The sequence below is a fragment of the Nasonia vitripennis genome, chromosome 2 (genome assembly GCF_009193385.2).
Source record: "Nasonia vitripennis strain AsymCx chromosome 2, Nvit_psr_1.1, whole genome shotgun sequence".
Taxonomy (NCBI): Eukaryota; Metazoa; Arthropoda; class Insecta; order Hymenoptera; family Pteromalidae; genus Nasonia; species Nasonia vitripennis.
In genome coordinates, this window is record NC_045758.1 from 2,363,429 (window position 1) to 2,391,250 (window position 27,822).

Consider the following 27,822-nt stretch of genomic DNA (forward strand, 5'->3'; position numbering starts at 1 on the left):
CAAAAGTTTTTAGAGCTTGCGGCTGTGCGCAGTGTGCGGAGTAAAGTTTGTGGCCGTCGTAAAAGCCCTGGGAGTAGGTATGGGATCGATGATTTTTTCACGCGTATACATAGACTTTTTACGGTTGTTTTATTTAGTCGCTATATGCGCTGGTGCGTCTGGCTAGTCCCGGGCTTTACTACTCGTAGTATACTCGAGGCAATCTCGAAGCGAACTGAGGGAAAAAAACTCGCGGCTTCCGAAATTTATACAAAAGTTTAGGTAAGCGCCCGTATATACATTTTTGAATAAAGAAAACGAGGCTCGAGCGAGGTCGGCGGAAAAGAATTCCCCAACAGCCGTGAGCGTCCCTGAAACTTGGGCGCACTATCGCGGTGAAGTAATTGCAAGCTCGGCTCAGCTGATTTAGGAGCTTGCGGTCCGGCAACACGATAATACAGGCTAGAGCGAGTTTTAAATTATGTTTCAAAAGAATGCTCTATACGGCGCCGTCTCACCGCAGCACGACCTAATCGACTTGCGGCTATGTAAAGCTCGCAACGCGTTGATGAGATCATTCAAAGTCGCAAACTCGAATCCCTCTCGGCGCTTATTCGAGCGAGCATTGCACGGCTCGAAACTTCGGAGCGGCGTGAAATCGCGTCATAATCATCCACTGCATCGATACTTCCGGTATTATTACAGAGACGTATACGTCATCGCGCGCGAGTTTTATTAGCTGTGTACGTTGTACAGCCGAAGAAAGGGTTTCGCAGCTGATGCCTCGCGTGCAGCTGCTGCACACGTGTATACTAGTCGGGCGTGCGGGGAGCACTGTAATAATGACAAATCGATTAGCGGAGTTTGTTGCTGCTGACGCGCTCCGTCGCAGAGAGCTTTCATTGCTTATTTCCCTGTGCGAGGATAAGGGCTGAGAGAGTGGGACGCGGCCTCTTCAGACGTTCGTGTGAATTTCGACGATTTTATCGGTGATCGAGAGAGGTGATGTATTTAACGCGCGTGCGATCTGCAACTATTTACGGGTTTCCAGTAAATCGAGGGCAATTACTTCGGAAGTAGCTTCACTTTTCTCAGGCAGCCTCGTTTTCCTCCCGAAGCTCTCGAGCGAACTGCTTTGCGAATTGAATGCGGGATGCGAATCGAGAGAGGGAAAAAGGTGGAGCTTTTGTATCGTAATTAACTTTATTTTAAGCAACACAAAAGACGGACGCGCAGGCTCCGTTTAACGCCGCACGCGACGCAACTATACATACGTATGATATAATTTTCTTCCTTTGTCAATAAACGATCAATTCCTCAAAAAATACGATTAAAGTACAAAAGCCCAGATATAAAAAATGCACATCGAATACGCGACAAGAGCGCGATGGTGCAGCTGTAGAGAACAGAACTTTAAAGATATTTTTCGAAGGAGCAAATTTATTTATTTATTTATTTATTTTTTTGTAATTTTTGTCGCGTACAATAATATCGCTTAAAACCGAAGCATACATTATTATAATAGCAAAAAACCAGTTTTCGCAGGGTCCATTATTAAAAACTCCTCACTTTCAGACACGCTCACTCTCTCATACAGGCGCTTTCGCACAAGCTACTGATCAAAAATTTTGTTTATTACATAGACGACGGTCGCATCACGACACCCTCGCGTGTGTCCGTGTACAATAATTAGTTAATCGATCGGAGAGATGGCACGGAAAAATATATGGCAACTGTATATAAAGTCGGGGCTGTAGTCGCGTCTTCGGAATCGTTGGACCGTCGGTGCGCGTCAAAAGAGCACAGGACGCGGCGACGCTATTGTACACTTGTACACACAGCGCGAAGACGCGCTACAAACATACCGATCGATCTCTCGCTGAAAGTTCTGCAGAAAAATAATTGTTACATATACGCGCTTGTTCAAGTAAAGTGGTATCTTATATATCGCACGTCCTTTTCATTAGTCAAGCTCGCTCTTAGCTCTTTTTTTTTTTTTTAATTCGCAAAATGCGAACGATCGTAGCCTCGTCGAGTATATAAGCTTTTGTTTTTCAAAAGCAAGTACGCGCACTCGAGGAAAATCAATTGCCGGGAAATAAGCAGCTCGAGTCACGGAACAGTAGTAGATCCTCGAGGAGGCACGAGCGTTTGCGGAATCCGTACGCGGAAAAAAATGGCAAAATATACCCCTCCCTTATACTTTACTTTTTGGTATATAATATTTCATCGTATATCATTATTATTATTATTATTATTATTATTATTATTATTATTTGCCACTTTTTGCGGGTTAGTGATAAAATTCCCTAGATATAGCGAAATTACAGTATTCGTATAGTGAAGAATATACATTAGCGCGTCTCTCGCGGATATCTCTCTAACGAATTCAGAGAGACGGAGAAAATAACGGCGTTAAATGTATCAGGACGAAAGTCGAGAAAGTTTCAATCGCGTCTCGCTGCGACGGTCCGTCGCAGCTCGTATAATTAAATATATAATTTTCATAACATTCTCTTATCTACATTACAAGTAAGCTTATGTGGATAGTTAATAATTCGATGAGTGCGTGTGCGGCTTTTTTTTTCTTCTTTTCGTATAATAATATCCATACTCGATGCTTGTTGCGTAGTTCGATTGTAGAACGTTATGTATTCTTCGTAAGATTCATCTCTATGTGGTATATCTAGCGCGCGTGGTTTTTGCAGAAGGGGCGACCACCCTTCGCGTAAAAGCTCTGTCCCTCAAGATTCTTTTTGCACATCTGGAACAGAGATTATTCGTTCGAGTTTAGCATTATATAATTGAAGCCCAGAGATAGGCTTGTTTTACTGAGAATTAGATAGTTACCGTGCAGTTGAAGCATTGACTGTGGTAGTTGTTATTGAGGGCTTCTACCCAACGGTCTCCAGCCTCTACCGGGAAGCCGCAGGCGAAGCATTTCGTCGTGAAGAGGTCATTCCAATCTGTGGACACAAAGTTTACGGTTATCGGGACTCTGCGCGGCGACGCGAACTCTATACAGTGGCGTGGACAAACATTCACGAGATGCAATGAGTGTCGTTGAAAGATTTCGTCGAAATGGCTAGTGAATGTAGCTAATTCGTTAAAGATTTATAAGCAGACTTTAAGTTTGAGGAAAACAGAAAAGTTTAACAATTAGCTGTGTGATGTATATGAACCTCTTTCGCAATACGGAAGTCCCTCTTCGAGGAAGAAAGGACTGTTGCCAAAGTGTTTGCCGCAGTGAGCGCAGTTGAAACATTCAGGATGGAAGTGTTTGCCGATGGCGTTCAAACAATCCTAAAAGAACACGGATATTAGCACGAGAAATATAATCGCTAGGTTATATGTATACAATTGTATCTTTGCTCTAGAACGAAAGAACACAGATGTATAATTGAATAATATAAAGAGTCATGACATGGTCAAAATCGGTGGTACGCACTCCTTTGATTTTGTTATTGCACTTGTTACACGATGGGGCAATGAATCGTTCGAAACAGTATTCGCAGTAGAGCTGGCCCTTCTCCTCGACGAAGCCGATATCCTGGAGGCCGCGGCGGCACTGCGGGTTCACGCAGACGAAGTGCTCGGGGCACCAGATCTGTCCCAATGCGGAAATGAATGGACCCCTGACGGACAACAATTGTATTGGTGTTTCATTAATACGTGGGCAACGTTAAATGGCGAGAGATGAGTTTGCAACAAACCTTGTGATTTCTTTGTTACAGCAACAACACACGGGTTTTAGGCTACTCAGGCCGTTCAGCTTGTTGTTAGTATTTTCTCTGTTAACTGCGCAAAGACATGCGAAAACGGTCAGATTAGGTATACGTCAAATTTTGGTTTTACAACTAAAACTAATCTAGTAACGCATAACATGCCAGTGTGAGAGACTGAAAGAAAAGTAACGAGGATTAATTCTGAAAATAAAAAACAACAAAGAATCAATAAGCGTGTGTGATTAAGTCGCGCGGGTCAGGCAGCAAACGAAAAACAGCCTGAAAACAAAGATAACACACAATTCAGCGCAGAGTCCACTCATCAGTACCTGACTTGGGAATTGCAGGCCGCACAAAGTGGGACACGCAATCCGGAACCAGCCTGGTTGAGTATGCCCCGACCGCGGTTGGGGGCGCTGCTGCCGGCGAAGGTGCCGCCCTTGTTGCCGCCTCCTAATCCGCAGCTACCAGCACCTAGATCCGGGAGGGACGACATATTTGGTGGGTCTACTGAACTTTGGGTCTTACTAGACAAGCTACAGGAAGTCTGGGACTGGGTGCGGCTCTGGGACTGGCAGGTGGTGGTGGTCTGGGTCTCGCGGCGGAAACGATTCTGGCTTTGCACGGTCTGCTTGACCTGCTGCGAGCTGCTGCTGCTGCGGCAAGGTGGCGCTGGCGGTTGCGGCTTGTACAGCTGCACGACCGGCACCTTGGGTGGTGCGGCCGGTTGCGGTTTGCTCTCCCGCTTGCAAAGCGTAAGCGTGGTTATCTGATTGCAGAGGTTAGTGCGAGGCTGCTCTCGGGGCTTGTGGATCGGCTGGAAGCCGCAGTCGCGACCGTCGGAGCTGGAGCTGAAGCTGGTGGTTGTGGTGGTAGTGGTGACGCAGTCGCCGGCGAGCGGGCAGCCCTTGCAGGGAGGCTCGGGATCCTCCTCGGGAAGCGGGATCTGAGGGAAGGGCAGGTTCGCCTTGGCCGCGCCGAGGCATTTGTTGGGCTTGGGACAGTGAACCGAGCGGACGCCGGGGATTCCGGCGCACGGTGGCGTCGCGTACACGGTGCGCGTGGTCTCGACGTTGCCGAGGTTGGTGGTGCAGCTGTCGGAGGTGGAGCCGCAGTAGCACTTTGGTTTCTGGCAGATGCGTCCGGACTCGGCCGGGCATGGCGAGACGTTGACGCCGGAACGGTCGGGCGTCGGGGTGATGCAGACGCCGCGGGAGCCGATACCATCGCACGGTACGACGACGACGCCGTCCTTGCAGGTGACGTCGCCGTGGGCTCGGACCGGCAGAACGGTCACGCCGGTCATGGGACAGGGTGGTTTCGGCGAGGGAGGCGGAACCTCGTGCTTGATTCTCTTGACCTCGGGGGTGCCCATGGGCGCAAACACGCGGACTCCGGTTTTCTGGATACGGTCCATGACGCTGTTCTGTTGGACGGCTGGACAGGGCAGGCACGGCTGCGTGTTGCAGTTCTGAGAGATGTAGCAGGTGTCCTCCTCGACGGGTGACTCAGACGGCTGCTCCGGGTCGTCGTACTCCTTGAGTCTGTGCTCCATTCTCTTGACGTGGTGGCTACCATCGCATTCCTCGCTCACGGTGTCCTCGTGCTCCTGGAGGTGGGCGTGTCTCCTCGAGCCCTCTCCAACCCACGAAACGGTCTTGGACGACACGGTGTCTTTGGTCTTGTGGCACCGGGGAGTGTCCTCTTCGTAGTGGTAGCGCGTGGTCTCGGTCTTGTCGGGCGTCGTGGTGTCACGCTGGCGTCGGCACGGTGGCTCTTCGTCCTTGATCCGGGGAGCCTGAGCTTTGATGGTGAAGCAAGTCGGTGGTTCCGGTGGGCCGGGCGCGGGGGACTTGTGGCAGCAAGGCGTGGATGTCCTGCCTTCGGGGTACTCGTGGCCCTGAACGGGCGCCTGCTCCTCGCAGACCAGATGCTTCTGGTAGGACGGGATGGTGTCCGGACGCTTTAGTCCACAGTTCGAGGGTGTCGAGACTCGGCCACTGCAAGGGGTCTGAGATCTGGATCGGCAAGGTGATCTTGACGCGGATCGGTTGCGGAATCGGAAGTCCGGCGGCGGCGTCGGTAGGGGCCGCGGTCCCTCGGGTTTCTTCGGCGGTTCCTTGGGCGGGTTACGGTACAGGATCTGCGAGGGCTGGCTGTAGCCCTCGTAGGTGTTCCTCATTTCCGGAGTCTGCGAGCGACACCTGCAGCAGGTGCTGGGCTCAACCTGTCTGCCCAGAGGCGAGTACGGTCGGTCGGACGCGGTGGTCAGCGCTGCCACGAACGGCGATACCGGTCGGTTGGGTGGTGGCGGCAGCTTGGGCTGGCACTTGGTGCAGATGCTGCTCTGCTCGTAGGTCACCTCGCGGTGGTAGACCTCCCTGTTCTCGCTGCAAGCCTGGACTTGCTCGTTGGACACGGGCTGGAGGGACGCGTACGGGCACTCGGGAGCCGTGGTCAGGGCCCTGCACATCTCGGACTGCCATTCCTTCGGCGTCGAGTTCTTCACCGGTGTCTGGGGCAGAGGGCACACCCCACTCTCCGTCTGCTTGACAAACTGGACGTGCTTCTTGGTGCACTGCTGCTGCTGCTGCTGCTGCTGCTGCTGCTGCTGCTGTCCTCCGGAGAATCTGGAGGACAGGCGGCGCTCCTGCAGCGTCGGCTGGCGTTTGCCCGACTGCTGCTCCCGCAGGCTCTGGTGGACCTCGACCTGCTCGCGGAGGCTCCTCCTGCGCTGCTCCTCGTAGTCCTGGTGGTCGCAGTGCTGCTTGATGTTGATCTCCTCCTTGACCTCGCGCACCTCCTTCTTGCATGGTGGCTGGTCCTTCTCCATCTGGATCGGGATGATGCGCTCGCGGGACGGCGGCCGCTCCGAGCACTGGGAGCAGGGTGGCGGCTCCAGCTGGATGTCGATTATGCGCTCGCGCGGACAGGAGTACTGCTGCTCCTCGACCACCTCGGTGCGCTGCTCCATGTTGCAGCAGAGCTTGCCTCTCTCGGCCTCCTCCTCGTCCATGAGGCGCTTTTCCTCCGCCAGTCGCTGCCTGTTGGCCTCCTCCTTCTGTCTGCGCTGCTCCTCCTCCCTGCGCCTCATCTCGGCGATCAGGCGTTCCTCCTCCTGTCGCTTCCTCTCCTCCTCCTGATACTGCCTCCTGGCCGTCTCCTCCCGGCGCTTCCTGTCTTCCTCCTCCTGTCTTCGCGCTTCCTCGCACACCTGCTGGGTGTCGATCGTTTTCGAGAGAGTCTCGGAAGTGCCGGTGATGTGTCGCCTGCCGGAGATGTCCTCGACCTCCCGGTCGACGGTGGAGCAGCGCTGGCTGTACTCCTCGCGGACGACCTCGGTCCGGTCCTGCTCCTGCTGCTGGCCGAACGGCGCTCCCATCTCGCGGTCAGGCGACACCAGCTCGACGGTCTTCTCGTAGGTCGTTGTCTTCTTGATGTGCAGATTACCCTTGTCCTCCTCCTCGGTCTCGGTGTACAGGTCGTGCTCGGCGTCGATGCCCTTCGGACAGACGGCCACGTCCGGCGGCACGAGTTTCGAAAGGTCCAGCTGCTCCTCCTCCTGAGGCTCGGGTTCGGGCTCGGGTTCCGGTTCCGGCTCGCAGATCAGCTTGCAAACGTTCGTGGTCTTGTGCTCGTGGCGGTGCACGTCGCCCTCCTGCCGACAGGTGTCCTCCTCGCGGTGCTCGTGCTGCTCGCGGTGCTTGTGTCCCGGCTGCCTCTCGCAGGACGACTCCCTCTGGCAGACCCTGGTGGTCTCCCGCTCCTGGGACTGCTCGCGCTGGCAGACCTCCTTCTCGCAGAAGCTGCGGCAGATGTTGTCGGGCGGGGCGGCGTAGGCCGACTGGTAGAGATTGGTGCCGCTGGTGACGGTCGCGGTCCACGGTCTGGGAGTCGGCTGGGTGATCCTGGTCGGAGTGAGGGAGCGCCTCAGGCTGTCGGTGGAGCTGGCCCGCGAGGAGGACCTCTCGCAGCGCCTGGACTCGCGGGAGTTGACGAGCTCGACGCGCCGGTAGACCGGGCCGGGACAGCTGGCCTGGTCCATGTCGCCGCTCTCGTGGTAGCTGTGGTTGCGCTTGCCGATGACCTGCTCGACTGTGGCGCGGCGCTCGCGGTTCACCTGGCGGGTGCGCTTGTCGATGCTGGGGTTCGGGTCGATGTAGAGGGGACTAGCCGTGGGGTAGGTGATGTCCTCGATGGGCTTGACCGGTGGCCAGACGGGCCGGCTGTTCCTCGGGGTCGGCGGTTTCTCGGCTGCCTTCGGTCGGCAGACCTCCTGGACGAGCTCGTAGCTCGCGCTGCACTCCTCGTGGAAGGTCTGGGGTCGGCTGCTGCTGCTTTCGCGGCTGCAGTGCTCGTTACGGTACACGCTCGTTTCTGTCTTGCGGCGACGATTCGTTCGCGCGATTATCAAGGGAGACAGGCTCAGCGGGAGGTACACAGGTTTTACGGAGGTGAGGGGTGCAGAGCCAGGGAGGTGTAGTCGGATTAGCAGAGATCGTTGGCAAACATATATCGATACACACGTGGAGACAAAGCGATTAGGGGGAGCAGAGGAGAGTTAGTTCGAGTTAGAAAGAGAAAAAAAGAAAATTTAGTTGAGTAGAAGCGCGTTAAAGGTCTCATTGCTACAAGAGTCAATGTTCAATGTGTCAAACGTGTTAAAAGCGAATAGAGAGCTTACTGAGGCGATCTCGCGAGCAAGGCTTGGATGGCTTGCTGGCGAGATGACGCGTTAAGACATTTTAATCGACAGGTTTATTTATTATAATATGGTATGTGTGAGGGATACCTTGATCGAACGGTTTGACGCCGCGTTTGACTCGAAAGAAAGCCTCGTTCGAGCAAGGTATCCTCGAAAATGAAAAAAATAAATCATAAATACATTATACTAAAACTAAAGTAAAAAAACAGCATATAGAATTCTTCGAAGGCGCACACTCGCAAATTCCTGCAGCTCAAAACCATAAGTATAATCTCACTCTACAGCCTAAGCCACTCAATTACATCTCAAAACTCGAATCGCAAAAGCCGATCAGCCGCGAGAGAGGGTAGGGGGGGGGGGATATAATAGCGATGGAAAAAACGCCACTCGAGCGAGGAGAAGAGAGAAAAGCGATGAAGCGAGCGATCGTGATGTGGTATGCATAGGTACTTTTAAAAAATGAATTTGAATTTGTCTTTGTTTTGAAACTTTTCCCGCGTAAACGCGCAGAACTTTTCTTATTCTTTTATTTTATGTACTCGTGAATTGTCAACGGCCGACAAAAAAAAAAAAAATTACAACGTATAATGTGCACATGGCGTGTGTAATCTTAAAGTAAATAAATTACAAGTCGGACAATCGGAGCTTCGCTTGTGGAAACCGAGTCCGTAGTTATAATAATCATCATATATAAATATAAGACACATCTCGTAATTCGCGCATCAGAGTATAAATTCGGTGCAGTTGAGAGCTGCCGTGTTCACGTTCACGCGTGGAGGGAGAAGGGTCGGGGTTTCGGGTTGAATGACGTGGCTGCTGAAAATAAAAACACAAGACAACACAGTCAACATTATCAATGAATGAACGAATGTCCGCTTTTGCTACAATATTAACGCTCTAACAATCGGGGATGAAGTTTAAACGACGACGTTCGAGAGGCGAGAAAAAAACGGCCCTGACGTAAGTAATACCCGACGGCGACGACGGCTGAAACGAAAAATCGTCCTCGTATATATATATATATATATAGCGTAGCGGAGGATGAAAGAGGGTACGGTCTGGATTCTGTCGAGACCATCGCGGCTGGCAGCTCTCAATGTACCAATCGCGACACGTCACCGACGTCCTATGCGCGCGATTATTATTATTTTCGAGTGTAAATATAGCTTTTTCAAAGGTCTCTTTCTCTCCCGGAAAGATGATTTCCCGGAATTCGATATGATGCATGATGAGATGCACAGCTGCGTTGGTGGGGACGTTAATTTATGATTCGCCGGAATTTTCCCATCCAGACGTGTATATACATCAAGCTCTTTTGGTGCTTATAATGACACGCACACACACACACACAGAGTGTGCGGATTCTGGTTAGAGTCAGCGGCCGATAAAACAAAAAAAAAACAAGAAAAAAAAAGAAAAGAAAGGACGTGTATACGTGAGAGCGTTTGTTTGTACACTGCATGTCTGAATATAGAAGCGGCGGCGAGATAAGAGAAGATTTAATTGGAAGAAAGCTTCGGCGGAACATCTGAATTTTTGGCGGCGGCGGCGATACATATTGTTATAACATAGAGCGAGTCGTATTGTCGTAGATCGTACCTTTGAAAGGAGAGCTTATCGGCTTTGGCAGGGTAGAGAAACGACCTATATTTGCAAGAATCGAATTCAAGGTTAAAAAAGACTGGCCGAGGATGTACAGTCTCGCAGTCGAGTTTGTCGACCTCGATCTATCGCTCGTGGCTCGATTTGAAAATAGACGATCGAGATGGATATGCGAGAGAGCGACACTTGCGTTATCGATAAGCATACTTTGTTCTATATTTCGCTTTCTTTACTATTATACACAAGTAGGCACCTTCCTTCGAGAATCGTTTATAGGAGCGATGCGCCCGACCTGCGACCCGTCGAAATGTGCGTTACGTAATCAGCGCATTGCTCAAAAGCAAATTATACAACAAGTAAGTGTCGCACATCGGTCGCATAGCCGTAAGAATGTAGGTATAAATAAAAGTATAGTCTATACTAGAATAGGATTTTCGTATAGCAGTACTCACCAGTTACGGACTGATTCTGGGGCCGGGGCAGAGTGCTGTTTCCGGTGTTAATAATAGGCGATGACGAGTAGTTCTGGTTCGAGAGGCTGGAGCCGATGAAGGGCTTGGGGCCGGCGAGGTTGTTCGTTGGTGCCTAAGACGGAGAACAGAAGCGTTATTACCCTTGATTCTCCGAGCTATATCGTCTTTTTATCATACGTATTGCGGTCCCTCGCAACGTTTTTCTTTGGCACCAGAATCGATCAAAGTCTAGGTTTCGAATGAGCCGTTAGTACGGATTACAATAAAGTTCACACTGTTATATGCCTAATGGACAGACCGCAAAGATATTGTATCTCGTCATGGCGCTGGATGAAAAGTAGCGATCACGATGGGAAAACAAAGAGGTGACGAGATGAACCAGAGCGATAACCAGCGAAAGATGAGAGATATATACTAGTCTAGCACATCACTCGCGAAAAATTTACAGGCGAAAACGAAAAACTCCAGCCGCTTGTGCGTCTGGTATATCTGCAAGCTCCGCAAGGTCCGAGCTTTCGAGAGCGATTGAATCGCGCTGAGAGAGCTTAGTTACCTGAACTGGTCGGAAACTGGGCTGATCGAAGGGCGCGCTGCCAAACCGAGTGGGCTGCAACAATAGGATAGGGGGTAGGTAGTTGGTAGCTTCTCGCCTACTCGTCACGTGGATGCTGCCGCCGCGAGTGTGAGGCGAGCTTTCACAATCGCTGCTCTTTATTAGCTTCGAACCTCTCGATCGCGCCTCTCTCTCTCTCTCTCTCTCTCTCTCTCTCCCTCGATCGCGCGAGTCACGAGGGGCCGAAATAATCGCGAGAAATCAGCGTGACGAACGCCGATGCGATGTCAATGAGGAGTATATAACCGAGCTTGCGGATGTCGAAGGGGGGAAACGATGCGGCGAGGAAGTGCTCTTCAGAAGGCTGCGGAATCGAAGATAAAAAAAGCCGAGGTGTGGCTTACGTAAGGCGAGGCGAGAGCGGGTATATAAATTGATAACGATTGAATCATCCGGCTGAGTAAGAAACGGAGCGAGAGAGAGAGAGAGAGAGAGAGGCGGTACGAGCACAGGCAAGGATATAAGAGAGAAAACGAAAACAGAACCGCACCCCCAAAGCAAAAAAAAAAAAAAGAAAACGTGCGTCGTCGAGGCCGCGCGGTCTGTGCGCGAATAGTCACCTTGAAGGCCCTGAGCAGCATCGGCTTCTGGACGGTATTCGCGTCGCAGTAGTCCTTGCCGGTGAGCAGTTTGCTCTGCTGTTTCTGCTCGTCGAAAGCGAAATCGCGAATGTCGTCGGTGAGCTTGTGAAGCTTGTTGTCCAAATTGTTAAATTGATCGTTAGTAGGATTTCGATTATAGTCAAGCTCGGGCGATTGCTGCAGCTTCTCCCGAGTGTCCTGTCCGTTGTTCTGCTGCTGCTGCTGCTGCTGCTGTTGGCTCGTCTGGATGGTCAGGGTGCTCGTGTAGGTTTTCGACGACTCGTAGCCGTTCGAGTTATCGTAGCTGTTGTTCGACTCGGGCCGCTGTTGCTCGTAGCCGTTATTGATGCTGCTGCCGCTGCTGAAGCCGTTGTTGTAGGCGTTTCGGTAACGAGTGTCCGGACTGTAGGCTCGGGCATAGCTCGTCTGCAAAAGCGATTAGTCGCGCGAGCGCACACCACACACACACACAATAAAACAAACATTAGAGAAGACGGATAACGTGTAGATCGAGCCCGAGAGAATTGTGTTTCCTTTTGAATGTTTGACAAATATTTAATCTTAATCCTGTGATTATAGGATAAGCTTTCGATTGCGCAAGCGTCTTCTTTCAATACAAAAACAACTCTCTGTTCGTCTCTCTTTAAGCGTTAGAATAGCGAAAAAATACAAGTGTTCGATAGTCCAAAGGACTTACCGAGAAGGATTGAGGCGACGAGCTTCCGTGATTGCTGAGCGCAGGCGACAGCGGTCCGACGTTCGACAGAGCCGCGGAGATCGTGTTGGCCGGAGCTTTCTGTCCTCTGTGGACGGCGCAAACGAGGCGTGAGTGTAATATAAAAAATAATGAAAACGTATATTGTTGAATTAATTGTACACGTACGGTCCAACGGTGACTGGTACCATTCCAGCGGGGGCGTTTTGCCTGGCTACGAGCTTGGCGTGGATGTCGCAGTAGAGTTTGTTGTTGATGTTGTAGTAGCCGACGTTCTTCAGCGAAGTTCCGCAGGTCGAGCATTTGAAGCACTCGACGTGGAGGTTCTTCTCCTTTATTCTGACGAAGACGCCACTGTCGTGCGCCAAGGTTCAGTGAAGAGAATTTTTGATGGATTAATCGACTTGCGACGGCGATTGGGGATGGAATTAATCAGAGCTTTCGTGAGGTCGGAATTTACATTCAAATGCTTTATGCACGCGTGTTTCTGATTAATTCCATGTTTATATGGTAGAAGAATCAAGTTATCCATTGACGATAATCATATTAGCGTGTAGGTAGGTGATTTCGCATCGGTTATCTCGACATTTTCGACAAAACATTGGTAACATTCAGTGAGAGATGAATCGTTCATGTCTGTGAATTGTAATTATTTCGATCTTCGATTCGAAATCACCCGGGTAGCAGCGAACAACGTCTATATAGCCCATACAACATCGAGGGAATAAAATTTCAGGTGTCGAATATTCAATATCAAAAGCCATGAAAAATCAGTGAAAAATCAGGGCTTGCTGGGATCGAAGGTTCGCGGCAAAAAGGAAAACCAGGGAGATTAAAATTAGCATCAGCCGATGAGTAACCTCGAGTTGTGCACTCGCTCTTGTCTCGATTCCTCATTACAATGTTGTCGCTGCGATGCTCGATAATCGTCAACAGGACATATAACCGAGGTCCAAATTTAAACTCTCGATTAGCAAAGCCGCTCAGGGAAATCAGCGGCGTCAGCCTTGCTCGCGACGATTGATATCTCGTAACGTAGATGTATACTCGATCAGCCGAGGTATAGTTTAGAGATGAAAAAAGAAAAAAACAACAGACAGACACGGCAGAGACGCGCGCGCGACTAGATCAGGCTGGGGCTTCTATCGACCGACTGGGTGAGCGAGCGAGTGAGATTATTGTGACAGTGATTTAGAGTTTGGCTGGGAGCTGACTATTTGCTTGTTCTTTGCTCTTTTATAGGCTGTGCAGTGTGCGTGTGCCGCAGTAGGGACCGATTCGAGATCCATGTGGGAGTTATGCTAGTGAACACGGCATTTTTGCGGCACACCGTGCAGCTAGAGGACTACTTTCTCATTAAGTTCGTCGCTTTCATGCTCGTGCTCTACGCTATGATGCTGCTCTGCTTCACCGAGATCATACAGTACTGTATGCTCTACAACTGCAGGGCCTCCTTTATACACTGGCTCATGCCTTGAGACAATAAATTGTTTGCAACTTTTTAACGAGAAGCGTCTTTGCTGTATTCCTTTATCTCTCTAAAATGAAGTATAGAGGAGAACAAAACAACAACATTCAACAACACGTTACAACAACAACAGCAACAACGACAGCATAGCAGCGATGAGGTAGACGCAGTAGAGATAGCATAGCAGGGCAGTTCGAAGACTGATACAGTAGTAGTACATCGAGAAGCTGGAGGGGTTGCGATAAGAGAGAGAGAGAGTCTCGAGAAAAGTTACACGATCGCGCTGTCGCAGTTGCTGCAGATGACGACGCCGTCGGGACGAGGAGCAGCGTTCCTAGTAGCTGGCTGCTGCTGCTGCTGCTGGACGAGCTTCTGGGCGGGTCGTGTGGGGTACACCGGTGGCTGGGTGATGCCGAGCTCGGCGCTGAGGGGCGTCGGCGACCTGGGCGAGGTCGACCTGCCGCCGACCGCGTGGCTCACCGACGAATAGAACTCCGTGCGCGCCGGTACTATACGTCACACCAGACATCAGCATTATTCTCTCTTTACTCATATGATATTATGGAATATGGGGGCTTTCGCGAGCTCGGGGTGGACATGGGCCGAATGAGGACGTTGTTCAGCTGCGGCTACACAATCCGAGGCGACGTATCCTGTGAAGAAAGCAGACTTACACGATTAGCCTCTCGCACTCGGCGCAGATATTCTGGCCCGGTGGAAGACTGCCCTGGGCTGTCGGCGGCTGGGCTTTCGTTTCCGGCGCCTGGACCGAGCGCAGACCGGCCACTGCTGCCGACGTCGGGCTCGACACTCCGCTCTGGGGCACTGGCTCGGCTGTTTCGTGCGTTGGGTTGCATTTTCTTTATTATTACGTCCGAGTTTGATCGGGGAAGGGAAAGCTTGGGTTTTCATAGTTAACAAGCGGGCCAACAATTGTATATAATTGCATAGGAAGGTATTAAACAGATTATAGATATCGATAGGAAAACAATAAGTGGAATTTCATGACCAACCGGGCTCGGGAGTTCTCGGCTCCTTGTCGGCTTCCTGGACCATCTTGAAGACCTCGCTGTTCTGCGCGTTGTAGTTCTTCTCGTTCTTCTTGAAGTTCACTCTGCGAAGCACCGATTGTAAACATGTATACGGCGAACTTTTCAGCGAACGCTGAATATCATCGTATCTATAGAGCTCACCCGAGAACACCTCCGGCGAGGACCTCGGCCTGGGCCGACAGGGTCTCGGCAATGGTCTCCTCGCTGTAGATACCGACCGGGCTGTTGTACTGTTTGTTGACGATCGACTTGACGGTGCCGTCGCTCGTTCCGTTCAGCTGCAACGACAGAGAAACGTCTATTTTCGCGCGCCGGCTGTAGACATAACAAAAGGCGCTGTATAACTCACGAATGGCTTGGGGCTGAAGTTGTGCCCGCTGCCGATCAGGTGGACCTCCTGCTTCTTGGCGGCCAGGGAAGTCTTGGTGACCGGGGATATGCTGCTGGCTGGGGCCGTTGGCTGCGGGGACGGGATCGAGGCCGTCACCGGAGATACGCTCGGCCTCCACGTGCTGCCGCCTCTGGAATATGCGCGATCGGATTATTAATATATTTTTTTTAATTGGTTTATTGGTTCGATTCGAAGCAGAAGAATAACGTACCTCTGCACGGTCAGCTCGAAGTTGTTGCCGGCCCTGACGATCACGTCCTGCGCGTCCTTGTGTCTCAGGTTGAACATGTCGGTACTGTTGACTCGGATTACGGCGTCGCCCGCGCGCAGACCAGCTGCTTCGGCCGGCGATCCGTTGTTCACCTGGAAAAATACCAATGACGTTCTTCCTCATTACAACTGCTCGATATACGATAGAAGGAATGGATTTGAAACATAGACGATCATCGGCTGACCGCGATTCGTTTATTTTTTCTTCTTCGATTCGGCGAGCGATAAGAAGAGCTATACACGGTATGATTGGTCGGCGGGGAAATATTTGCTCCGGCGAGCGATAAGGATGCGTAATTTTTTTTTATCGCATCATGGAACAGCGATTCGTTCGGAGGTTTATAACGAGAAAGTTAGAGCGGCCGTGCGTCGTCTATTTTTACGGCTATTCGAGAGAGAGAGAGAGAGAGAGAGAGACTTTGCCTACTGTGCGTAACACACGTTATAGTCGGCCGTCGCGTCTCTCAAGTCGAGGGAGACGAAAGCTGAGATTTAGGCTTTTTCATTCATCGCCGAATTTAGCTCTACGTTTATTTCGCGATTATTGCGCGCTCAGAGAAAATTCCCCTTTTAAACCGTACAACGTTCACCGTATGCATCAAACAGCGTGTTTACACGTGAGCTCTGCAACGGCTGACTATATGCAAGTCTGTTATTCTATCCCAGAGGAGGGAAGCTATTGTTTCAAAGTAAAACAAACGATTTCGCGTCGCAGCTAATTCCTCAAAACGCTACAGTTCTCTCTCCACGCTCTACTGCAAAGCATAATAAACGTGCCCTCGATTCCGCGCATCGGCAATTAATGGACCGCGCTCCAATCGACCGCTCGCGGGGGTGGGACCGCTATATATATATATATACGCCCGCGGACGCGCTTGCGCTCTGTGCCTCTGTGTGTTTATGTGTGTGTATATTATATTCAATGTATAATATAGGGTGTACGATTTTTTCTTTTTCTTGGAGACGACGATGAATAGGCCGATGCGGCGTCGCGATAAATTAATCGGGATCCAACCGGAGTAATTTATGCAACGCCGAGCTGTACCCGGTGTATTACATACACAAGCGTCGTTTGGTACCGCGAGCCAATTTTTCGAGGATGTATATAGGTGTTAATTTTCCACCCCCGATGAGATAAGCATCGGCTCTGCCAGATGCAACGTCGTCGTAAATTCATAACGAGATCGCGAGCCGCGATCTGCATCGCTGTGAGATATGTTGTACACTCTGTTGATTTTTACGCGACAAAAGCGAGTCGGTCGCATTATCGGAGTATCATCGCAGCATCCGTAGCGACACTTAGGAATCGAGCGACTCGTCCCATTTCGTTATCAGCTCAACCGTATACACACTCGCTTGTCTATTTCTCTTTCGGCAAGTCGTCGCTTTTCGTCGTAAACTTTGTTATACACACGACGTAGCCATCAGAGAGATAGAGAGAGAGAGAGAGAGTGTGTGTGTGTACCCGTCGCGCTCCGCCTGTGCCAAATGTTTGCGCTTATTTTTACCCCTTTTCCGCGAGCTACAGTCGCGCGCGCGCGCGCGTATTGTGTTGCCGAAAAGCAGGATGTGCCTTTGCGTAACCCACGCACGTCGATAATTTTAAATTCTCTCTAGCTATAGGTACATAATAGATAGCAAAGAAGCAAAACGGATATCGCTGAGCTCAGCCGAAAATAAATGCGCTCCGGAGAGAGAGAGAGAGAGAGAGAGAGAAAGAGAGAGAGAGTTTGAAGCTATAAGCACACAAAGGTTCAATGACTGGAACTGCGGCCACGCGCACATGAGCTCCCCGACGACCAAGAGACGCCGGGGAGTTATCCGTTCGAGGCACTAAAGCGCACTTTATATACTCTATCTTTAACGAGCACCTGCAGCAACATCCCTTCCCTCGCTCATGACTGCGCGCGAGCTTTTTACGGCTTGAAAATTTCTGCGATTACACGAGAAACCGTCGGATGTGACGCGCGGAGGTGATGAAAAACGAAAAAAAAAAAAGAAGAAGAAGAAGAAAAGACTCTCGCGCGCGCACGTAAGTCAGGGTTAAACCTGTCGCACACCGTGAAAGCCGGGGCTAAAAATAGAGCCGAACCGGTCTAAAAATACAACGCGAGAGAGACTACCCGCTGCGCGAGGTATAGCTACATTCTCGCGTAATGCGCAATACGTATAGACACACACGCGCGTGAGAGCCGTTATAGGGGGTGGCTATAGAGTCGCGATTTTTCGGTCGCGCCGCACAAAGGAAAGGTGCCAGCACACACGTAATCAGAGAAAGAGGAGTCCGAGGCTGTAGGTGTGTGTGTGTGTGTGTGTGTACTCTCGCGAAAGAGAGAGAGAGAGAGAGAGAGAGAGAGAGAAAAAAAGGAAGAGCGAAGGCGGGAATGTGTGCCGCGCGCGCGCGCGCGAGAGAGAGGGAGAGGGAATGCGACTTATCAGCCAGCGCCGATCCATCCCGCATTCCGCGAGCGCGAGGCTTTGCGTGCGCGCTGCAGCTCCTGCGGGCGAAAAATATCAAAAGCGACGACGCTGAAAGGTAGTGCGCGCTGATCCTCGTGCGATGCTTTATGCTCTCGCTTTTCATGATCGAGAGGACTTTCTCTCTCTCTCTCTCTCTCTCTCTCTCTCTCTCTCTCTCTCTCTCTCTCTCTCTGTGTATCTCTGCGCGACTTACTCCACCTGCGCGCGAGTGTACAGGGGATAAACGTAAATTTTGACATTCCTCTCTCTCTCTCTCTCTCTCTCTCTTTTAAATTCGCCGCGTTTATAATTAGATTCTCGCCGTGTCGCTGCACGCTTATTATCATACTTTCTCGTTAAATCTCGCCGCGTAACTTTTTCTTACGCGTCGCACTAAAAATTCCTCGGGTAAGTAATCGCTTTAAATACGCCTTATAATTCGTATCCGAATTTCGCTTTTTAACTTACGTGCCGAGAGCTTTTTGCCTCGCGTACATTCGATTAGCGTAAAAAAGTGGGAATCAGTGAAAATCGTCGTGTAATCCGCGTTTATTCGAGGCGAAATAAAAACGGCGCCGAAATTTATGCCTCTGTTTACCGCGAAAAGGAGTATAGGCGCGCACTTATCGGCGCCGTGGATTTACGACGGTATACAACGAAGCTACGTGGGAACGTTCGTTATTGTCTCTTCTTTTCCGAGTAATCGTTAAATCGTGCCGCTAATTTTTCGGAGAGAATTGCTTCGTTTATATTGCCGCGCGCTCTGATGAACCTGCGGAAATTGCACAGCGATTCGAGTGATTTAAACGCCCGACAGTCGGATATCATCGTTATTGTTAATAAAGAAAAGCTCCGCGATTCTGATTTCTCCTCGGAAGAAGCGAGCTCACCGTAGGTACAATCGAACGAAGCTCCGAAAATAGCTGCTCTATCCGTGTCAATGCTATCTAAATCCGGTCCAAACACACACACACACGCGCACACACGCATACACGCATTCACGATTCCCCCACCCTCGCACACGCGCATATTTCAAGCAGATAACGCGATCGGATTTCTTCGCCGACGAGAGAGAGAGAGAGAGAGAGAGAGAGAGAAAGAGGGACAATAATCGAAAACTCGTCGCTTTCACGCGGCATCCGAGGAATTCGGACCGAGCGAGTCGCCCCCGCGCTTTGTATACGTGGCGTCATCGCCGCATCGGCTGAGAGCCGGTTTCTGCAGCGGTGCTTCCGCTCTTTCTCTCTCTCTCTCTCACTTTCTGCTCGGATTCGGAGAAACTCGCCGTGATGCAGCGCAAAAAAAAGAGAGAAATACAGCACAAAGGATCGGTGTGTTCTTTTCGCGTTTATCGTGCTCAATTGTAATCACGAACCTTTGCGCTTCTCCGGATCATAAAGTTCTCTATAGCGGTTCGTTATTTGTCTATCCGTTCGAGCGAATTTCAAAAGGTTGCCCCCCCCCCCCCTTTCTCATCAACACCGATGCGAAGAGAGCCGTTAAGGCTCATAACTGCAGCGGTTTGAATTTCCCGCCGAAAATAAAGAAAGAGTACAGCGCGCGCTCGCTCTTTTCTTATCTTCACTGTATATGCGCACATACGAATGATTAATCACCTACGCGCGAGAGAGGAGCTTTTGTTTATTTCGCGCGCAGGACACGTCGCTTTATTTAGCCCCTACGCTGCTCTGCGCGGCGAGCGGTGATTAATTGCGATCGGAGCGAGAGATGAATGGCCCGTATGAAGTGATTTCGCGCGTCGCGACGAGCCTTAATTATCGGGTAATGTAGCGAGCTTCTCCGGACTCGCGTCTCGTTATTAATGTCTTATCTAGCCAGCTTCTGCAATGTGATCCTTTTTCCCGCCGTTTTTTTTTAATCTTTCGTGCCTCGTTGCTGCGAGGATTGATGACCCGGACTTTTCAGCAGCTACTGTGCGCGCTACAGCAGAGCTTCGATAAGGTTTAATGATTTCAGTGTGTGCACACGCCGAGGATTATTATTATTATTGGGCTCGTGAATTTGCAGAATTTCCGCCGGCATCAGCGAGCCGTGAACACGCAGGCGTAATAATCTATGGAATATATAATAAAACGTCGCTCGCTTCCGACGGCTTTACCGCGCGTAATTGAGCATAAATCACAGAGTTCCCCGTCGGCTCTTCTCCGAAGCGCGAGGCTATGCAATTATTTATCAATTTGCCGGCTCCTGCAATAATGTGACGTTGTTAAAATTCCCGCATTGTTTCGAATCGGAGAAGAAGAAAAGAAAAAATCGAGCGGACCACCCCGCGGTAGCGTCTCATTAAATCGGCTCGATTTTTCGCTCGAGCGAGCCTAGCGACAAACCGCATCAAAGGACCGACGCCGACGAGGTCGATCGACTTTTGGCACGGCGGCATGTCATAGACAAGAGAGAGAGAGAGAGAGGTACAGCGCGCATAGGTAAGCAGCACACGACTGCGCCGGTGAAAGGAGACGATTGAGAGGTGTATAACGTGTACGAGAGCAAAGGGGGGATATGCAACGAATTTTTCACTATAACACCGTGATGCCTCAGGAGAAATATTTACCATCGCGTAATCCGGCGCATGAGGGACGCGCGCATTCGTGCAATATCAGCGCGAGCCAGCTCGCCCGTGATAAATTGCCCCGGCAGCGTCGTCGAGGATACAGAAAATCAAAAGTGAAACGTGTGACGCGCCGATTAAGTCACGCCGTATCGTATACGAACACACGTTCTGTATACAGCGATGCGCGTGGGAATAGTACAGGAAGCGCTTGAATCATCGTCAGACTACTTTCGTCCGTTGGGAAATTCTCGATCGATCTTGTATATAGAGACGGTGTCGCGGTTAATGAGTCGGCCGCGATTACGCGCCGATTTACGTTGCGCCGTTGCGCAATTAGCGTTGGATCATTGCTCTCTCTCTCTCTCTCTCTCGAATTTTGAGAGGCTTAGTCATTAATCTCGACTGTTTTTTTTTTATTCGTACATCGATGTATAACCGATAGACGCGGGGAATGCATCCGTAACGGTTCGCGTTTCGTCATCGCTGCTCCACTGATCTAGTATTCTTATTTTTCCCCCGAAAAAAAAAAAAAAAAAGAAAAAACCAGCGGACTGATTCTTCAGCAGCTCGTGTTTCGAAAGTTTTCTTTAGACTCTCGCCGCGACGAAATCGATTTTCCAATTCGCCCATAAACTCCCATCCGAATACAGTGATAAAACGAGGCGGAATCAACGCGGAAACGCAATAGAAAAGCGACTTTACAGTATTACACACGAGTAAGAATAACCCTTACCTATTGCTCGGACGTAACCGGTAGTCAATTTGCATTCCGTTCGCTCGGACTTTTATATTCGCTTTTTACGAGCTTCCGAGAGAGCGAGAGTCCGCGTTTAACGGTACTTGCACAGTCGCGTCTACGTCGAGGCGAAAAGGAAAAGTGTATTATAACGAGAGAGAGAGAGAAGAGGAGAAGAAAAAACGTAAACACGAAGATGTTTAACACTAATTTACGCGAGAGCCTCGAGCTTTGCTAATTGAATCAGTGCCGTTGGGAGGAGATTTATCCGGGATAGCGAATAGATTGAGCTGAAAAGATATCTATAACAATTTTATCGAGTACCTATAAGTATCCCGCAATTAAAGGAAAAAGAAGAACGTTTAAACAAATTATACAAGGGACCGCGAGGCACGTATAACGCGTGCCAGGAGCCTATGCAGAGACACACTCGCAACGCATGAGTCATCGCTTTCGCGGCTGCCGTTCGATGATTCAATTCGACTAATACCTCAGCTGCTTCAGGCGTGAGATAATACCGCGAGCTGTCGATTTTTTCCAGAGTGAAAATTGAAATTTTTCAAAAGCTCGTCTGCAACAGTCCAGGTTCGTTAACCTCGAGAGAGAAAAATACGCCAATAGAACCGTCCCATTATCTCGTCCATTAGCTTATACCGCTCGAACGCACGATTAGCCGCGACTTTCGGCGGAAACTTTCCTCGAGAGAGACGAGAATAGATCTTTGTGATGATGGCTCTCGCGGCCGCTACTGGTTTACGTGCATTCAAACAGCCATTACGACTCTGCTTTTTTTAGAGCCCGCTAGACTCTCTCTCTCTCTCTCTCGCTTCGGCTTTTTTCATCGTTATTATTATTCGAATTTTGTCGCGCGGGGATAACCGGATTCCTCCTCGTTCTATTTCCGAACACACGCGTCGCTGGAGGGGGCTAAACAAAATTTTTATTGTTCAGCGCGAGCTTATAACAATGCTATTTCGAAAGGAGAAATTAAGAAATTCCCGACAAGTATCGCGTTTCTCCCCCCCCCCCCCCCTTATCACTCGCAAACAAAAGATCGCCGCGCGTAACTCCGCTATCTATCTCTCTCGTTCTCCCTTTCGCTTATTCAGATAAACCGCGTCTCCTCTGTATACACACAGGAGGGGCGAAAAAATGTCAAAACAACGAGCGGAAAAGAAGACTGCAGCTGCAGGCGCGAAACCTTCGCTGCGCTCGCTGCCAGTGCTCGTCCCTGAACTTCGTTCTCCCGTATTCGGAGTGTGGGTTACACTACGTTGCTGCACCGCTCTATATACACACATATATATATATATAGGTATAGAGGATATGGCTTATCGCTGATGTATACGCGTCAGTTTTTAAAAGCGTGCGTTTGAAATAGGCGTAGCGATATAGAGCTCGAGTATATAGAGGCAGAGAGGAGGGAATCTTGGCATCGTTCCCGCACGCGGCTGTCTCTGCGGCCGTCCGGTGCGCGTTAAATCCGATCGACGTTTATCGAGATCGGGGGAATTTTCGAGAAGCGACGGAGCCGGACGCGATCAATTTCGAGACTATAGTTGCGCGCTTCGCCGTAACTCGAGCCAAGCGGCTGCCAAGTACTTCTCTCTCTCTCTCTACGATCGTACAGCCTTTTTTTTTCTAAATTTTAACCTTATACAGTGATATTCTCGTGTTTTAATAAAAGAGAGCAATAACGAGCTATTTCCAACGATTTTCTTGTCGGCGCTCACCTAATTCGAAATAACCAAAATAAAGAAAAAAAGCTCCTCGAGTATTCACCCACGCGGAATAAAAGCTCCGTGTGCTTGGGGGCGCTTGATATTTTTATAACCCGAGAGGCGTGTGCGTGTAAAGCTTCTCGGCAGAGGAGAGAGCTTGCCTCGCTCTCTATTAATATCCGCAGCGGCAGCAGAGACCGGCAGCGAGCTATACTCTCCGCGTGTGCCGCCGCCGGTTTTTCCTTCGCTCCCGTGTGTGTGTGTGTGTGTGTGTGTGTGTCTAGAATAGCCGCTTTGGATTATTTTTTTTTTTTTTTCAACGGGAGCAACTTTTCCGAGGTGAAGGTTGCGACGTTTTGAAATTTTGCGTTCTTTGGCCGATCGCGCTGGCAGGTGACTGCGATGATAATCCGTTGGGAGCTTTCGAGCAAAAACAATGCATTCGCGAATTTCACGTCGCCGACTGTTTGTTTGGCCGAGAGCGGGGAGCGGGTATTTTTAGAATTTGACAGATGCCTACGCAGCTTATTCAATCCCTTGCGTAATTTACGCGAGCCGGACAATCGTCCCGTGTCTCTGCGCGTGTATTTGTTTCTCTAGCCGATTGTCCACGTTTTCGCATATTTAGCCCAGCCTCGTCTCGGAGCTCTTGTATCTCTTGGTCTCCGCGCGCAAAGTATCGAAAAGCGCCTACAACAACAACAACAACAACAAAACTTCGACCTGTCAAAAGCGACGACGGAGCTTTCACCTTCGACTTGAATTTCAAGGTACGCTCGCGCGCGAAAACGTTTCGTTTATTTCTGGTGGACGGGGGAAGGTCAACGCGCAGCTTTCGAAAGTCGCGCCTCTTCGCGCCAGGGCGCGAAAAGTGTCGCTTCGACCCTGGGCAAACGTCGTGTGGAAAACGGAGGTATTTTTCTTGTGCTTCGTAAATTCAAAAATTCTCTCCTACAAATCAGCCCACGGGACAGAAAAACAAAATGAATCATCCTCCGGCGGCTATTTTAACGGGAAGCATCAAAGCTCGCGATCAATCAGTAACCCAAGAACTGCGACGACCGATCATCATCGTCATCGGGATCGCTCTCTCGCGAAAAAAGGCGGTCGCCACGGCTATTTTCGGACGATTCGAATATCTGGGCGCCCGATTGACGAAAAACTCGGGACACCACCGAAACGAAATTATCGATCGAGGCTGGAAGTCGGGTGAAATCTGCGAATAGACTCGTACAAAGTAGCGAGAGAGATAGATACTATTTTCCGAGGTCGTCCGCTCGTAAAGCCGTGAAATTTACGCCGCTCATAACGTGCGCGAGAAATGATATCGCGAGAGGGTTGTAATAGCTCTCTCTCTCTCTCTCGAGTATATTATGTTCGCGACTACGTATATCTTATACTCTAGACACAGCTGCGAACGCGTTTCTTTTTCTCTAACTACTATCCGCGCTAGCTCTTATAATCGCGCTGAGTCATACACCTATTCGCACAATAGTATATAGAGAATATGGAAAAATCGCGGATAACTTTCCAGCGGATTTTTCTCCCAACTGCGGTATACAACGCTATATAAAAGCCGTATCTAAATAGCACCGAAGAAAACAAACCGCGGCTAATTAATATCTCAAGGCGGCCGCGAGCGCGAATTTCACGGCACGTGACAGCTGCACATGTGCGTCGAAAGTGTGAGAGAGAGAGAGAGAACAAACGCGCGAGCGATAAGCGCCCGTGTTATTTTTTGCTTATAAGTATATACACACATGCGCCGCTGTTTCTTGTCAGCCTTCGTGAGCTCGCTTTTAAGTGCATCCCGGAAATTCGCTCGCTTCGCGTTGAGTCACATATTGGCCGTTCGATTTTCATCGATTTTATTCGTACAACAAAATTCCGAGCGTCCAAAGATATCCGTATATAAGCCGAGCTGATGATTATAATCGCGACAGCCAAACGCACTTTGCGCTTATGTACATTTCGTTTACAAGCGCCTCTATACGTAGGTATACAGGAGAGAACCGGCGAGTCTGCTGACGAGGCGAAAGTCATCGTCGTTTTCTTGACAGCCGGCGGCGGCGGCGGCGGCGGCGAAAAGTGGGCCGTTTTCATGTGTCGAGAGTGCATTACACGCGTTTTTTACTTTGTTGTTGCTCGAGAGACACGAGCAGAGAGGGAAATTAATCGATTAGACGCGGGTGTCGTTGGCTGGAACGAGTTGTATAATTGCGCTCGAGGATGTACCACCTTGTTTATTATTTTTTTTTTCTTTATTTCAAGACTAAAGAAACTTGTCAGCCTTTACTCATTCGTCGGCTTATTAGTCACCCTCTTTCTCTCTCTCTCTCTCTCTCTCTCTCGTGCGCCGGTAACTTAGTTAAACAAATTCACTTACAGCGGCTCACCGAGAAAACATTTTCTTTGTATACGCGTATATTTTAAAAAATCGCTCTCAAAGCGAACGAAAGAAAGAAATACCGATCAATCGCAGCTGCGTCTTTATTTCGAATGGAGTATAGGCGCGACTTGCCGCCGTCTTGTCGTACAGAGCGTACTATATAGCGCGAGGCTCGACCTGACTCTCTCTCTCTCTCTCTCTCTCTTGCTCTCGAGTGAGTTTCGCAAAGGCACCTTCTCGAAATAGAACGCCCAAATAATTTGCCTCGGATTACCAGCTCTCTTTCCTCTCTTTCTCGCGCTCGCGCGAGCAGTGCCGTAGCCCTCGATGAAAGAGACGCCGAGAGAGAGAGAGGCTCTCGTGGATTCGCGAAATCGGAGGAGCTTTTCGAAGCACAAGAGAAAAAAAATTAAAATCGCAAGTCGCCACTTCCGAAACATCGGTGCTCGCGCGCGTCCTGCTAGTATATGACGGTTGCGCTCTGCGTGCGCGTAATCTCTGACGCACGCGCGCACTGACCAACCGGATATAAGCCGAAGATTGCGGACGCGTACAAGGTATAGTCGGCTTTTCCGAGATGCATCGCCGCTCAATTCGAATTTCTCCGCGAGCCTGTGTAAAATTCTACAGCTATAGAGGCTAAAAACCGGGCCGCGGGTAAAGGAGAGCCCGAGTGCGCTCGAATAAGTAGGTCACAGCTGCATCGGAAGACGCTCCGCGGGAAGGATTATGCTAAGGTAAAAAAAAAAAATGCGAAATTTCGCCGGCGATGCACACGACGAGGAGTATATACGTTTCCCAATGTTATTGTTTATTCTAGCGCTGTAGGCGTGTGCGCTCGCGCTTACGTAGCGGAATATGGCTTGAGGCTCGCTCGAAAGGCTATTTAAAATCGTTGCTAAATTCATTGGTAAAATTTCGATCGGAAAAGCCACAAACGTCGCGCGACACACATCGAAAGGAGGAAAAATCATCGGCCCGCGTTTTTCACGCATATTCCACCGCGCGCTCGCGCCTCTGCAAAACGAAGCCAAGGAAAAAGCTGCGGCGACCTTGCGCTCTCTCTCTCTCTCTATACACACATCCCCTTATAATAATCGCCGTCGTCGCAGCCATAAGAGCTACAAGCGCATAACAAGCGGCTCATACATCCCCTCGCGCGCGGCAAAACAGCGCTAAAAAGAGAGAGAGAGAGTAAGAGAGTCGTCTGTAAATGGCCCGTCTCGAGTTACAAGGCGCCTCCTCGCCAAAACACGGCCGTCGACGTATAGCCAGAGCCGCATGAGCTTTTCGAACGCTGAGTTAGTTTGTTGGCAGGGATTTCTGCCGATGCGCGTGAAATGATTCGCGGCGAGAGCAGTACCCGGGGGCCACCACCGACTGCTCGCGTACACCGTGGCGTTGACTATACCCTTACGTAATAGTATAGCGGAGAGGTACGAGCTTGCGCGTTTGAATTTCGAGGTATAGCGGGGATATACAAGCATGCGCTATATCTAATAATATATGCCGATTGTTTTGAACGTCGCTCTTGGAGCGCGCGCAAGCGTATACTTGTGGCACTTGAAGCACTCTCGCATCGCGCCGAAAATATCTCGAGATAAAAATCGCTATGTGCGACGACGCGGAGGGCGATAAGTCGATTAAAAAGCGGCCCGGTGAGGTTTAAATTTTTATTCTCATCCTACGCGAATGCGATTGTTATATACTGACCTTTTGCACGATCAGCGGCGTTCCAAAGTCCTTGCCGCCCTGGAGCCTGAATCCCCAGGGTGATCCGTCGAAGCGGGACAGCTTGACGCTTATCAGCTGCGCCATGGTCGTCGGTGTGTTACGACGATCTATCTCCTCTTATGTCACTGAGCACAATCTCTCTCTCTCTCTCTCTCTCTCTCTCTCTCGATCTCTCGCACAATCGGCGGCACACAAGTATTATACTCGGTAGAGCGCGCGCGCGCGAAATTCAAACGCGTCGATTATACTCTGTACTTATGCGGATATTTCGAGCGAGAGCGAGAGTGCCGTGTGTGCGTGTGTGTGTGTGTGTGTATAGATATATATATAGCGAGGAGCTGCGACGGCGATCGCGCTCGGTCGGTCGGTCAGTCGTGTCTGCGGCTCGGCGAGTGTCTAAGCTCTCGGTTCGGCGCCGCTTCTCTCTCACACTCGCTCGCTCCATGCGCCTGCGCCGCCGAAGTAAGTAGGTAGTGGTGGTGGCATTCTCGGCATTTTCGCTCCCGGAGCTCGCCGTCTGTATAGGTATATTACGCTCTCTCTCTCTCTCTCTCTTGTCCTTGTTGCGCCGCGAGTCCAGCCGATCCCCCCCCCCCCCCCACACTACCTCCTCCTCCTCTTCTTCTTCTTCCTCTT

General features: G+C 50.3%; 1 protein-coding gene across 9 annotated transcripts; it reads right to left on the reverse strand.

The window, feature by feature from the left end:
- Positions 1-1,168: 1,168 nt before the first annotated feature.
- Positions 1,169-27,587, reverse strand: LOC100115922 (PDZ and LIM domain protein Zasp). Of its 9 annotated transcripts, none has more exons than XM_032597163.1 (16): positions 27,166-27,587; positions 15,516-15,667; positions 15,263-15,434; positions 15,055-15,191; positions 14,875-14,975; positions 14,536-14,695; positions 12,562-12,747; positions 12,376-12,481; positions 11,038-11,091; positions 10,464-10,596; positions 10,009-10,053; positions 4,034-4,178; positions 3,428-3,614; positions 3,162-3,282; positions 2,830-2,945; positions 1,169-2,743 (listed from the first exon to the last, which is right to left on the reverse strand). In XM_032597163.1, exons 1-16 carry the CDS (start codon positions 27,268-27,270, stop codon positions 2,666-2,668), a joined length of 1,998 nt encoding a protein of 665 aa, XP_032453054.1. In that variant the 5' UTR covers positions 27,271-27,587; the 3' UTR covers positions 1,169-2,665. The 9 variants fall into 9 exon arrangements, with proteins under 9 accessions (XP_032453054.1, XP_031779309.1, XP_032453052.1 ...); XM_031923449.1 differs by lacking the exons at positions 11,038-11,091; positions 14,536-14,695 and adding exons at positions 11,658-12,104; positions 14,136-14,370 and having other exon boundaries at positions 27,166-27,586; XM_032597161.1 differs by lacking the exon at positions 14,536-14,695 and adding an exon at positions 14,136-14,370 and having other exon boundaries at positions 27,166-27,585.
- Positions 27,588-27,822: the final 235 nt, after the last annotated feature.

What these genes read in the sequence shown, in the direction of transcription:
- LOC100115922 (XM_031923449.1), bottom strand. Translation starts at nt 27,270, where the DNA reads ATGGCGCAGCTGATAAGCGTCAAGCTGTCCCGCTTCGACGGATCACCC. An exon ending in TGCTGCTCAGGGCCTTCAAG is followed by an intron (nt 10,597 to 11,657) that starts GTGACTATTCGC and finishes TCTCCGTCTTAG; the next exon opens with GCACCAACGAACAACCTCGC. An exon ending in GCAATAACAAAATCAAAGGA is followed by an intron (nt 3,283 to 3,427) that starts GTGCGTACCACC and finishes GTGTTCTTTTAG; the next exon opens with GATTGTTTGAACGCCATCGG.